The following is a 14,626-nucleotide window of genomic DNA, read 5'->3' on the forward strand; positions in this document are numbered from 1 at the left end:
TTTATCCCACAATAATCTCATATGATTTTGGCGTTTCTGCCCATGTTGTAATGGAAAGTATCTCACCAGACTGAACGTGAAAAAGACACTTTACTTGCAATTACAGAGCCAGCCCAGAGAAAGGGTACTACTCTGTCCCTAAACGTGATTGTGAACCATTTATTAATTTGAATAAAAGGCTATGCTTTTAAAATATTAAACTCCATAAGTGCTAATTTGCTAAGTTGATTAGGGAGCATGTTGATATATCAGCTTCAGCTCCAGAAAGCAATTAGTAAGGATGTTTGGAGCTTACTGTTGTATGTAATCAGATTTTTAAAATCCATTCATCAATTTCCAAGAATATAACTGTATAACTGGAAAGACTTGAGGCTGTGAAACCTGAATCTGGCTTTGTACTATTTCAGGAGTGGGTTGGGATGGGACGAGATGGGACGAACAGTAAGAGACAAAGAGGAAAGTAATTTCTTTAGGGGCTGGGAGTAGGATTTGGACACAGTGTGGAGTGGCGCAAAAAAGGCTTCCGGGTGGCCCCAACCTGGTTTTGAGTTGGAGCTCTGCCACTTAACTTTCAAATGCACCCCACTTTAACTCTGCCTGCATTTTCTCTTGCAAGAAACATAGCCTCTAACTCCCAAGGCTGTGGAGGGAGAAAGGCCATGTATTTTGCAGATGTGCCTGGCACAGTGTTTGCCCTTGATTAAATGTTAATGTCTCGTCAATTTCTTAAATCATCCTCTGTAACAAACCCAGGTGGGGTTCTTTGAGTCTAATAATTCTTACACTTCATGAATTTGAAGCTGTGTCCTATTATAGGACATAAAACTGTATTGAGCAAACTGGACTATAGAAAACTCAGGATAACTTTAGTATTTTGTACATGATGATAGGGAGAGAAATCAGTGGAAATATCGTTGTCTGTGGTGTTTGAATATTTTGCATTGTGTGATATCTTTGAATTTATGAACTTGAGTACCTGAAAATTTAATGTAACATTCAGACAAAACATTTATTTCCTCAAAATTAATCTAAATTAGCTTAAAGAATGGCAGGGGTGTACCATTTATGATTCAGGTATTAGAACAAAGTGGTGTTTTAATTTCATTTGGATGATTTTTGATTTTCACCTGAAAAATATTTTTTCCATTGATACAAAGGACAGTTTGACTCCGTTTTTTTATTCTGAATCTGTAGAAAACTAAAGGAGAGTCAAATACTCTCATGTCAATCTCATGGGGGCTAACAATATATTTAACCAAACAGTGCCAAAGACAATGGCACTGTTTGGTTAAATGACAATATAAAATGTTGTAATTAATTTTCAAATTTTGAAAAATAAATAGAAGATTAAAACTCTTCCATAATTCCACTAACTTGATATAAGCTTTTTTAGGATTTGGTATATGGTTATATTTTTATATGCAACAGGATTTTAATTATACATACAATTTTATGTTCTCTCTCTTTCTCACTTAAAGTATGTGGAGACTCTAGGCTGTGCAACAGTAAAGAGACCAGCCTTGGCTTCTTACAGACCTGTATTCACATGTAGGCTCTGCTTTGGGTAGCCAGCTATATGGCTTTCCAGGACTTGATTTCTTTTTCATCTATAATTAGGGGTTACAAGCGTTCTCTTTCAGTATTGTTATAAGTTAAATGTTTGTCATAATTATTAAATAAAGTGTATGCTAAAGAACTTAAGGCAGTTCTTGGCACATAGTAAGCATTCCATAAATGGAGGCTATAAATATGATATTGGCAATTATTTTATGATGGTCTTTTTCAAGCTCTTCCTTGTATTGTTGTTACTATTATTATATAATAATTTCTAAGGGCTGCTTTATTTACTTAGCCAGTTCTCTATTTTCTCATTTTTAAAATTATTATGACTAGTGTAAATAGCACTTTTTGCACGTGGCCATCTACCTCACTAAGAAGAGTTCTCTGGATTAAATTGAAAAATAGATAATTTTTAAAAATCTATATTGCTAAATGCTTTCCACAAGAGTTGTGCCCATTTACAAAGTGTAATTCAGTGTGCTACTTTAATTACACTTGCAAAATTATTGAGTTTATTTCAGATTAGTTTTGCTGTTTTTCCATAGAGTGGATATACATTATTTTTTAACAGCTTTACTGAGGTTTTGCTACTTTTAATATGTGAAAAGGAATGCCTTATTTAAATTAGTAGTTTATTTTTCCTTCTATAATTTTATGTCCTCTTTTTCCTGTTACCTTAATTAATTTTCCTATATATAGATACTTTTTGAAAATGTTTATGTATTTAGATTTGTCTTTTATGATTTTTATTTCTTTGGTTGCTTCTAAAAAGCCTAGAAAACTCCCCTCGCCCTCCCCTCCACAAAATTTTGATAGAAGTAAATTCCGTTGTTTAGTTAAAAATATGGTTTAATTATTAAAATGCCGTCCTTGAGTCATTTGTGATATATGATATGATAAGAAGATCCAAGTTTATTTTTCTCTAAATACTAAATGACATTCTTGCAACATTTTTATTAAATATTGGGGCTCTCTTCCCCTTCTTGATGTATGACATCTTCTTATCACATAGACAATTATATTGGATCTGGGTATGGGCTAGTCCAAATACTTTTTAGCCTAATAAACATCAGGACTGGTAGTTCTAGAAGACTTATAAGATGGTGATAGATCTTTAACAGACTTGCTTAAGAGACAGAGATAAGAGAATAAACATTTCCAACGTGTGTCCTTTCTCACTTTATGACCGTGATTCTCCAAGAGCAAAGTAAAATGTGAAATGGCTAAGTCAAAATTCTTACTTGTCATTGCCAGTTAATACTGGAAATCAGTCAATATCTTTATAATCCAAAGGTGAAGTTTTGTTATTTGTCAAGATTTGGGGGATAACAGTTTCTTTCTGTCTCATTCTGCTGTGATTAGATAAAGGATTCATCAATATCTTCCCTATGATGAATACAACAGCATTTGTAAACGATGGCGAGAATGTGGATCTGGTTGTTGAGTATGAGGCATATCCCAAACCTGAACACCGACAGTGGATATATATGAACAGAACTTCCACTGACAAGTGGGAAGATTACCCCAAGTCTGACAATGAAAGTAACATCAGGTAAGAAAAGGGCCTTGTTTGGGGAATTACACGTTCCCCCCATCCCGTCCCCTTGGCTTACCGGATCCTGTTTCTGTGACCCGTCAATGTATGAGAGGACAGCTGATACGGAAGGAAGTTTGGGGCCGCTTCCTGAGTCGTCATCATTTCATTTTGCTGTGTGTTTAGAGCACACAGAAAAGTCCATGCGTCAGTTTTCTTGTTTGTAAATTGGAGGATAGTTCTCTCCTAGAGTTCTGAGGATAGTTCAAAGCGGTGACCAGCATATACTAGGGACACATTAAATAATTCTCTTCAGAGAAAGAGAAATGTTAGTGCCTTTAATCATTTTTTTTAAGACTGTAAGAAAACTAAGAATCATTAAGCATCTTTGGGCCAGGCGGTGAACCCAAGTTTCTTTTACATCAGACCTCTCTCTCTCTTTTTTTTTAAATTTTTACTTACTTACTTACTTACTTACTTATTTATGGCTGTGTTGGGTCTTTGTTGCTGCGCGCGGGCTGTCTCTAGTTACGTTGAGCAGGGGCTACTTTTTGTTGCGGTGCATGGGCTTCTCATTGTCGTGGCTTCTCTTGTTGAGGGGCACGGGCTCTAGGCGCACGGGCTTCAACAGTTGTGTCACATGGGCTCCGTAGTTGTGTCTCGCGGGCTGTAGAGCGCAGGCTCAGTAGTTGTGGTGCACGGGCTTAGTTGCTCTGTGGCATGTGGGATCTTCCTGGACCAGGGCTCGAACCCGTGTCCCCTGCATTGGCAGGCGGATTCTTAACCATTGCGCCACCAGGGAAGCCCCAGACCTCTCATTTGATCCTCAAAACACTTATAATAAAAATAGTAGCAATAGTGACATTTCATGTAAGCTGTGTGTGCTTTTTTCCTGCCATGTGCTGTTCAAAGTCCCTCATGTATATTAACTCAAAAATTTTGGTCCTCACAAGTCCGATGAGCAGGCACTCTTACTTCCCTTCTTTCTATAGAAGAGGAATCTGAGACCTAGATGGGTTAATTTGACCAAGAGCCCACGGCTGATAAGAGGTAGGTGCCTAGATAGAGTTAGTATTTTTTCCTAGTCAGGAGCTCTTGGCTGTTGTAAGAGTGTGGATAAGAAAGGATGCTGTCCTGGGCCTCGGTCTAAGGGTTGGAGGGAAGAGCATGGATTGGGAGGTGTCCAGGCTTCCTCCTTAAAGGTGATCGAAGGGCTAGGAAAGAGGCAGGAGCTGAAGATGCTTTCAGGAGTCTGGTTGTGGCAGCCAGGTTGGATGGTAAGAGGCAATACTATTCGAGGGGGAGGGGAGAGGGAGGGGGCAAAGGCAATGAGCTCGGCTTGGGGTTTGTTGAATTTGAGGTTGACTGTGGGATCTTGAGCAGGGATGTTCAGGTAGAATGTATCGTAGGTCGGGTTCCCTGGATGCAGTGCCTGCGGGAGGGATTCACAGGCAAGGTCTTCATTAAAGGAGAGAGAGACCTGGCGGGGAGTTGCGGGGAACAGGGTAGAGAGGGGAAAGGAGACAAGAAAGGGTGTGGGTGAGCCACAGTCCAGTCCCAGGGACACTCTGGACTGGGGGGGTGGGACGTGAGCATAGGTCTGTAGAGGAAGGAAGGCATAGGACAGGGAGGTCTGGACTAGAGGTCAGGATTTGTGAGCAGACAGTAAGTAGTTCAGGGGAGCGTGGATTGCCTGGGGAGCACGTGCAGTGTGAGAGGAGAGACTGAACCAGCCACCACGTGTCGAGTCGGTTGTGGGGGCCAAGGGGCGCCCAGGGTGCTCCGTCCATGCTGGAGCCCATGTCAGTAACGCCCCCGATGGTGGTACCGCGTGCTCAGTTATCACAGCCATGTACGATGTCCTTGCTGTGAAACAGAAGGTCGAATAGCACATGCTGCAAGAGGACACTGGGAAGAAGCAGCGGCGGGGGGGGGGGGGGCGGGGAGGAAAGCCAGGAGACGGTGGTGTCACAAGAAGGAAGGTGAGGGCAGCAGTCACCTTGCCGTGTGACCCTGAAGCATCTGCATGGAGACACCTACGTGGAGATGCCTGCCAGCCTGGCGTTTTGCCAGGCAGGTGCCATTAAAGCAGGGCGGGCGAGTTCAGGACACTGATGAGAGGGAGGTTGAACAGAGGACCAGGGCAGAGAAGGATGCGGCTGTGGGGACAGCTCAGGAAGCGGAAGAGGCTGCCATCTCTGTGAGGTTGCCTTTATGCCGAGAGAGCCTTTCCCCACTCTGTATTCTCACACGCCGGGCATCTGTCCCCAATGAAATATGTGTGTGTGTTCTTGTTTGTTAACGTGGCTCTTGTTAATACTGAATTAAGTGGGGCATATTTTTCCAAAATAAGCATGTATTTCCAGGTAGGAACTGTTAAAGCCACACGCCCCGAGGCAGACCATCCACAGGTGACTGATGGGTTGTCCTTTCTTTGTAGATATGTAAGTGAACTTCATCTAACCAGATTAAAAGGGACCGAAGGAGGCACTTACACATTTCTCGTGTCCAATTCTGATGCGAATTCTTCCGTGACATTTAATGTTTACGTGAACAGTGAGTAGAACGAATGGCTGCTTATCTTTTTATTTTTTTATTCTTTTAAGTTGTGGCTAGTGTTTGTAACAGCTGCTGCACTGAGTTCATTGTGTACTGGGTCAATAACGTTTCATGATAATTTGACCTTAACAAAGACCTCGTGGTTTGGTGGTTGGAAGACTGTGTACAAAAACCAATTCCTTGTCCTACATTTCACTAACCACATGACCTTGTAGCTGGCGCTCAGATGCTGGGTGTTGCCTTTGAAGTCAACAGAGGAGCCATAGAAGTTAAAAATAGCAAACAGTTTGAGGGAGAATGTATTCCTACTGATTGTTGAAATGGGGAGGCGGAGGTTGAATAGGAGCTAGATTATGGTATTAGGTGGGAAAGAAGTGCTATCAAGCCCTGACAAACAATTTCTTGTTACAACGCTTTCTCTTACGGGTTGGGGTATTCTTTTTTTTTTTTTTTTCGGTATGCGGGCCTCTCACTGTTGTGGCCTCTCCCGTTGCGGAGCACAGGCTCCGGACGCGCAGGCTCAGCGGCCATGGCTCACGGGCCCAGCCACTCCGCGGCATGTGGGATCTTCCCGGACCGGGGCACGAACCCGCATGCCCTGCATCGGCAGGCGGACTCTCAACCACTGCGCCACCAGGGAAGCCCACGTTGGGGTATTCTTTGTGTGAGATGAATGCAGTATCGCTCAGCTCAGTGGGTCCCTACTGCGTGTCACGTGGAGGCTGTGGGAGAAGGGAGCAGGTGGTTTAGGGTGGGAGGATGGCAGTGGACGTGGGAACCTGAACACCTGAGCCCTGTGTGGCCCACATCCCACAATGTCTTGGGGCAGCTTCTCTGCACAGAGGCTGATGCCTGGGGCTGTGCTCACCAGCTGGGACTTTTGCCAAGTGTAGGGCCCGCTCTTGGCTCTGCTCTGGGGCCCCCTGCATTTCCCAGGAAGGGTGGCAGGTGCCTGCCACACCACACCAGCCAGGGGACCAGAGGCAGGAGGCCTCCAAAGACACGGAATCTCAAGGGACCCGCCCACAAAATGACCATCGGAATTAACCATCGGGGCATGGCAGGGAGGGGCGGGGGGCGTGAGGAGACAACCTGGAACATTCCCTAGAGAGCAGCTCAGTAACAGTTTGTGTGTGTTGGGCTGCAGGATGGGAGCCAGTTCCCTGTCCTCCAGGAGCTTATTACTTGCTACATAGAGTGATTTTCCATCGTTACTTCACTGATGCAGCCGCTCACTAGCGTGGTGGGGTGGTGAGCGTGATCCCTTTACAAATGAAGACAGGAAGCAGCTAGCAAGTGACACTCAAGACAGGTTTTTGATTGCTAATCTGGAGTCCTTTGTCAATTCCAGCATTTCCAAAATCGTGTTTCCTGAACAAGGTGTTAACATGTATTTAGACAAAGAGCATCACATCTGCATAAACATTTTTCTTAACTGCAGACCTTCTCGGCATCCTTCATACGCTAACGTGTATTTTGCCTGCCCAGGAGGAGGCATGGAAATGAGCATATATCTCACATTTGTATGACCACAGAACTCTCCTTTTCCAAGGGAAACACGTTAATTAACATCTCAGTTCCCCGGAACAGTTTTGATTATGTGGTATCTCATTGGCCTGCAATTCAAATATCTCTAGATTAATTCAGATGTTAATCAGAAGAGTTTAGAGTTTAGTGTATTACACATGAGCAAAACTACCTGCTTACTGTTCAAGTAATTGAAGAGATGAGTGCAGGTAAATCAGTATCCGTGCAAGCGTCATATCCATACTGTCCATACAAAACTTTATTTAGGGTGTTCTAGTGCAGTACTTCTCAAACTGTCTGTGGTAAAGGACCTTTTGTATTTTTAATTTCCAATTCCTTCTGGATCAATACTTCTTATAAAATACAGAAAGAACCAGCCACTAGAAAAGTGAGATGGAAAAGAGCAAAGATATATAAAATCCAAGAATGGATTTTTTTATTATTAGATTCAACAGATACAGTGAAGTCAAATTGCTTAGTCTCGGTTTCTATGCTTAGGTCCCCAGTACCAGTAGATCATGGACATGGCCTACTCGACAGGCCTCACTTTGAGAAGCTTAGTAGTTGGGAATTTTATAAAATTGTGTCATTCGCATTTCTCTTTCCCTGGCTTCAAGGTCCAGGGTGCATTAAGATCTGTCTCTTTCCCCCTTTTTCCTGCTTCCATTTGCCAGTGTGTGTGGTCTACCAGTCAGTCATGAGTCACTGACCTTAGAAAGACATCTCTGAAGTCACCCTTACTTTTCTCAGGGTGACAAAATTGCTACCTTTTTACTTACCAGCCTAATTTGCCATCCGATAGGATCGGTGTCAATGACCTCTGCTGGTGAATTCACGCCTGTTTGAAACTAGAGAGGAAATGGCCTGAACTGTCCCAAATGATCCCTTCTTGGATTCCCTGTTAGCGCAGGAGGCCTTTTCCATTGTATATTCTGGGACCTGGGTCGCAGATACCTCCCAGCACGTACTGAGCTCCTGCTTCATGGCACTGGGCACACGGATGAGGGTGTGTAGTGTCTGCCCTCGTAGGTTAAGCTCTTCAGGGAGTCTCTTCATTGATGTCAGTTTATTACAAACACTAAGCTGACTATAAAGGCATTTATTTCACTTACCTAACATGTTGGATTTCTTGACCTCCAAATGCTTTGACAGAGGTAGCATTTTTGTGTGAATCTTTTATCTGTTTCTTACGAAGTATGTCCCGATTGCTCTTCACAGATATAGTTAGCTAATTTCTTTGTTAACTTTATTTTTTGGATTGAAAAAAAATTTCTAGTTGATGTATCATGGGGCAAGATTTTTTTTTAATGTTAAATTTAAAATCAAAAGCTAAAAACAGTTTTAAAATTTAAACTTGGACCAGTCGTGTCTATTTTGACATACCATTTTAGCTGAGCCAAATTACATATGTAGATCTGCTGCATGTTTTATTCTGTAAATAAGCTTAGCCCCAAGGGTGAAAGGAATTGTGCTCTGCAAAAACTAGAATGAATAAAAATCAGAATAATAAATGCATGCTATTAGTGTAGGAATTCAGGCTACTTTCACTCAGTGACAGGGATGCATAATTGCTTAATAGATTCAGCTATGAGAAATGCTCAGGAAGATCCTTGATTTTGAAGAGTTAAATGTTTGGTGGTTGAAGAATCCATTTGTTTTGAAAATTACACATGTAGATTTGAGGATATTGTCCGTGCGTGCGTGCGTGCATGTGTGTGTGTGTGTGTGTGTGTGTGTTCTAATCACTTATGTGTAGCCTTTAAGAGAAAAATATGTACATGTTAAACTTGAAAATTTTTTTTTTTTGGCGGTACGCGGGCCTCTCACTGTTGTGGCCTCTCCCGTTGCGGAGCACAGGCTCCGGACGCGCAGGCTCGGCGGCCATGGCTCACGGGACCAGCCGCTCCGCGGCATGTGGGATCTTCCCAGACCGGGGCACGAACCCGTGTCCCCTGCATCGGCAGGCGGACTCTCAACCACTGCGCCACCAGGGAAGCCCCTTGAAAATGTTTTAATACTGTTTTTAACTTCTCTAACAAGCCATGATTTACGTGGGTCTGGTAAGTAGGCTCATTGACATTAAAGGTGGTTTATAATGGCCAAAAAATGAAACAAAAAAATCAGTGATTCTTTGCATTGAACTTGCATTACTATAATTACTCTTGAATTGCTTATTGAAGGTGTATACAGAAATCAGATTCTTAGTTCTAAAAAGAAGTTTGATATCTTCGGTGAAAATGGCCATTTGTTTCCCTTTCAGATCAAAATCGGGAGGAAAATGGAGTTCTAAGAACTATAAAACTACCCAAAAGTGCTTTCTTAATAGGCACTACTCTTTCCAAAATTCCTGCAAATGTTTAGAAAAAGTGACATCACCAAGATTCTGTAGGTAGCCTGTAATAATGGATTAGAAACCTATGGTCTCTTTGGTTACAATAAATGTCATACAGTCAAGGTTTTTATCAGATCCAGGACAAATAAGAGGCCAAACACGTATTTTAACCCTGATTATCCACTTGGCCCCCCTGTCTCTCTCTCTCTCTCACACACACACACACCACATTTTCCTTATTCATTCACCCACTGAAAGGAATTTAGGTTGTTTCCATACCTCGGCTGTTGTGAATATTACTGCAGTGAACGTGGGAGTACTGATAATCCTTCGAGATAATAGTTTTGTTTCCTTTGAATTTATACCCAGAAGTAGGATTGATGGGTCACATGGTAGTTCTATTTTTAATTTCTCGAGAAACGTCCATACTGTTTTCCATAATGGTTATACCAATTTACGTTCCCAACAACAGGATACAAGAGTTCTCTTTCTCCACATTGTCGCCAACACTTGTTTTCTTGTCTTTTCGATAATGGCCATGCCGACGGGTGTGAGGAGAGATCTCATTTATGGTTTTGATTGGCCAGTAACTTAAAATGACACTAGGAGCATTATAAAATGTTATCTGGTAGCATTTCCAGATCAGCATTATGAATTTAAAATTTGTAGCAAATGTTATCCGGGAGCCATAAATAGATCCCTCTCCAATCTCAAAGGTCTATCCTTTAATGACAGACCTATCAGTTGAGTGAGAGTATGGTGGTCCTCAGGTGGTGGTACAGGAAGGCCATCAGGACAAGTAAGGTCTAGAGAATGAAAGCGCTTGCCTTTCATCTTTGGGATTACACGGAACACAGGTAACGTTAAGCTCGATTGGATATCCGAACAACTGCTGAACTCTACACCAAATTCATTCTCTAAATCACCGATTTCCCTCCATTTATGGCACAGTGTTAACAGGGGGTTGAAACAATTTAAGGAAATGCTAAATACTGTATTATTTCTAAACCACGGCATCATATAATTAACATCCTGTCTGCTGTAAGCGATTATTTATAGATCACACAATACACCCAAATCAGTCAAAGTAATAAATCATCCAGAACGAGGTTTCCTCATGGGAATGTTTCCCTTTGACCACATCTACAGAATCTGAGCTGCTTTTCATGTATTTTTTATTTCGGGTCATAGTTAAATCCAGTTATGGATAGCTAAACTATCCTTCTTCCAGGGAGAAGCCACCCTAAGTGCAGCACTGTGCAAATAAAGCACACGCGCAGCCCACCATTTGCCGTAGGTGAGGGTAGACCTAACGGGACAGCCGTGTAGCTAGATGGCTTTGGACAGTCTGCCAGCCAGCCAGCCAGCCAGCCATCTGGGTCATCCACCTGGCTGGAAGTTTCAGTGACTTTATCCAGGGTAAAATAATACCCGGGGTGGCCGTGCCAGTTTGGGGGTTTGGGGCACCTTTCCAGATCCTCATGCGTCAAGAGAACAAAGTTACTAGGACTTTGCCTTTTGGGAAGGTGGAAATGTCTTCCTACCTCTTAACCTGTTAGCCTTTCTATTTCCATTTTTTAAAGATGATAGGACCTTCCAAACATTTGGGTGTCCAAACCATACTTGCGGTAGAGGCTAAATTACTGCTAACACACCTATCAAGTTTTACTTGAGAAGCTTTGCTGTTTAGTGTTTTTCTGTTTTTTCTTTTCTTTTTTCCTACTAGGTGGATTCTATTAGACCGACTCCTATACTAAATTACTGGAATTCTTCAACATTAAATAAAGCTAGTGCTAAATAGACCTCCTTTCTCTGATTTATTTACTTGCTTTTGAGAGTTTGCCGTAAGGCTACCACAGTAACCAGAATGTAGCCTGGTTTGTGCAAACATTTGTATACATGTGTTTTTAGATTTAAACAATTTTTTCTTATTATAAAAATGTTATGTGAAGGATGGGATAACTTGAAAATACAAATAGGCAAAAATAAGAATCAAACAAGTTTTACTTGTACCTTTTGAAGTTTATTTACATGTTATGGATTACCAGTGCTAATATATCTCTTATATATATATCTTTACAGACCATTTTTAAAACTTTTTTTTGTTGTTGTTGTTTTTTTTTGCGGGGGTGGAACAAGAATGAGGTTCTTTTGCTAACCTTGTGTGCTTTGGTGCTGAGCAGTGAATGCATTGTAAGCAATCTTCCATACCGTAATATTTCTTCTACAGTATCGCCTTGGTAATCTCACTGCATGGCTATTTCATAATTTCTTTAACCCGTATCTGATACCATTTTGAGACATTGTGGTGTGTGAGGGTGGGACTCCGAAATGATGTGACTGAGTTTTTAAAGAAACCAACCAAATGATTATTTAAAGTTTATAATTATCTCGTTTAATCTCAAATGAGCGACCTCAGCTAAGTGCCTGGAAGTTGATAAGGTTATCATCTGTCATCTTTCATGCTCCTATGTCTTGAACATATGTCACGGAAGATAACTGTGCTGGCTTGCAGGACAGTTCCAAATTAAGGAATAATTTTCAGATCTTCTTTGTATGGGTAGTTAATCTATGTAAAAATAGTTTCTAATCTTTCTACATTAATTTTTTTATAGGTGATTTGAGATACTTGACAGTATCTAAAGTCTGTTTTTATTTTCTTTTCCTGAACTTGAAATGAGTTTTTGTTCTTAAATTGCTTGGGAGTTATGAGTGTTGTTTTTGATGTGGCACTTTAATATCTCCTTCTTATGAAGAGGATCTCTGTGGATGCAAGAATTGCTATAGACATTTAAATTGGAAGAAAAAAGGAATATCATGGCAACCTGCTTTAGAGTTTGATTCTCTTATATTTTGAAAAAATTTAGGAAACGTGTTAGTATCATTTTTCTTTCATGTCTCATTAGAAAGTTGGTCTGGTGGGGTCTCTTGGTAATTTGGAGATCTGTTTAAACGCTGAACCAATTGGAGGACAGGGTAACCCATCTAGATCGTTAGGCCCTTTGTTGGTGTGATCTAGCCATTATTTCATGTTTATGGTGGAAAAGCAGAAGAGGTTTAGGTTTGGAACCATGTAAGCTTCAGCTAGAATTGACCCTGGACTTGGGATACACTTTTATAAAAATAACATGAGTAGTCCCTTTCATATTAGTGGAACTTCTGCTCTATGGAAATGTTCTTCCCAATTGAGCCACATGTGTTCTTACATCAGATTAGCCCCCTTCAGTTACAAATGTATACAGCGTCATCTATAATGTAGTGGAAATTTAAATTAATCCAAGAATAGGCACATAATCTTTCCATGGGCATTGTGTCAGTAACCCTTCTCTTCCACTTCTGAATTATGTGGCAAATTGAATTCACTAGGCATACAGAGTAGAAAAATAGCACTTTATCACATGCCTGCACTCCTTGGCAGCAGGGAGGGTTGCATTGTGATATGTGTACACATCCCCCCTCCCGTCTAGGTCACCCAGCGATGGTGCTCCTGTAAATTGGGCGCAGTGATTCTGTCTGAGGAAGGCTTTCTCCAAGTAGTTTCATCATTTTTTTTAAAGCTAACTTTCAGGATAGGGAGATCTTTTTTGATGGCTGTTTAGAATAAGGATTGGCAGACTATAGCCCTCTGGCCAGATTTGACAAGTATCCTGTTTTTGAATGGCCCATAAGCTGAGAATTTCTTTCTTTCTTTCTTTGGGGTGGTGGGTGGGTGGTAGGAATGGTTGGAAAAAAAAAAAAAACCAGAAGATTTGTGAGATGTGAAAATAAAAGTCAAATTTCAGTGTGCATGAATAAAATCTTATTGGAACACAGCCTTGCACATTTGCTTACATGTCTCTGGCTATGTTTGTGTCAGAATCGAGTATTTGTGAGAGACCTATGGCCTCTAAAATATTACTGTTTCACCTTTTACATTAAAAATTTGCATACCTTTCATTTAGGACATCAGTTCAGTAGGAGAATTTTTTTTTTTTTTAATGATAGACACTCTGCTAAACAGAACTGGATGTAGGACACTATAGTTGAAGTGTTGTTTCGTTTGTTAAACAAATTTCTATTAAAGTACCCATACACCAGTTGCTGGATATCTTTAAGAATGTGTAAAACAAAATGTATTTTCTTTAATTTTTTTTTTTATTGAAGTATAGTTGATTTACAATGTTGTGTTTCTGGTGTACAGCAAAGTGATTGAGTTGTACATACATATATAGTACATATATTCTTTTTCATATTCTTTTCCATTATGGTTTATTACAGGATATTGTATATAGTTCCCTTATAGGACCTTGTTGTTTATCCATTTTATATATAATTGTTTGTATCCAAAATGTATTTTCAAAATATCTGTTCTGGGGATTTTTTTAAAAAGTATTAAAAAAGTATGATACTCCTTTTATAAGTAAAAGTTAACCTGAGTTTTTTAATACTTCTATTTTAGTTGATTTAAGTTCCTTTATTATAATGATATTATGGCAGGAACGTAGATTTGACTCAGACCCAAACCATGATAGTGACAAATTGCTACAAATCATTGCTGTATTGCCATTAAATATCATGGGACCTACAACTGTAAAAACATACTCATCCGTAAGATCCCTCTTCATTTTGTCTTTTGTTGTATGGACACTTAAGTCTGTGTTCTTTGCTGATTAGAGAGTGTGGGCAGATACGCATTTGTAGCAGGAGTTGGCGGAGGTAGTTAAGTTGAGCCAAGAACTATACTCAGTGCTTCCCCACCAGTTACCTGTGTACCTCCTCCCACCCACCCCCCAGCTCTTGTTGTCTGTGCTGTGTTCTTTAAAATTCGATTTGTTCTTGCCTTCCATATGGACATGATGTTGGTGAAAAGGAATATTTTGTAAGATCACATATCTGTGGGGTAAGTCAGCAAATGGTTGGGATTTTTAATTGCATGAGCAATAAATTCTCAGAAGAGTTATAAGCACTCTGAAATCTGCCTACGAGCTGATCAGTGTTGTCGGAGACGCCAGATGACTGAGGTCCACAATGCTTTGAAAGGAGACAAGGCTAATTTTTATCTCCACGGGAAATACATAGCTTATACACCTCTTAGGCTTATCTAAACCTCCAACTTGGGAGGAATTAAGGAATGT

The 14,626-nt window shown here is 40.8% G+C and overlaps 1 protein-coding gene across 2 annotated transcripts in view; it reads left to right on the forward strand.

Moving 5' to 3' along the window:
- KIT (KIT proto-oncogene, receptor tyrosine kinase) overlaps positions 1-14,626 on the forward strand; it is an 85,400-nt gene that overhangs the window by 49,924 nt on the left and 20,850 nt on the right. For both annotated transcript variants that reach the window (XM_022564060.2, XM_022564044.2), the window contains exons 6-7: positions 2,923-3,112; positions 5,535-5,650. In XM_022564060.2, the coding sequence (XP_022419768.2) occupies positions 2,923-3,112; positions 5,535-5,650 (306 nt within the window). The remainder of the gene's footprint in view (positions 1-2,922; positions 3,113-5,534; positions 5,651-14,626) is intronic.

This window comes from Delphinapterus leucas, chromosome 5 (genome assembly GCF_059928025.1).
Source record: "Delphinapterus leucas isolate spDelLeu-1000000601 "Yukka" chromosome 5, BTC_Dleu_Yukka2, whole genome shotgun sequence".
Classification (NCBI taxonomy): Eukaryota; Metazoa; Chordata; class Mammalia; order Artiodactyla; family Monodontidae; genus Delphinapterus; species Delphinapterus leucas.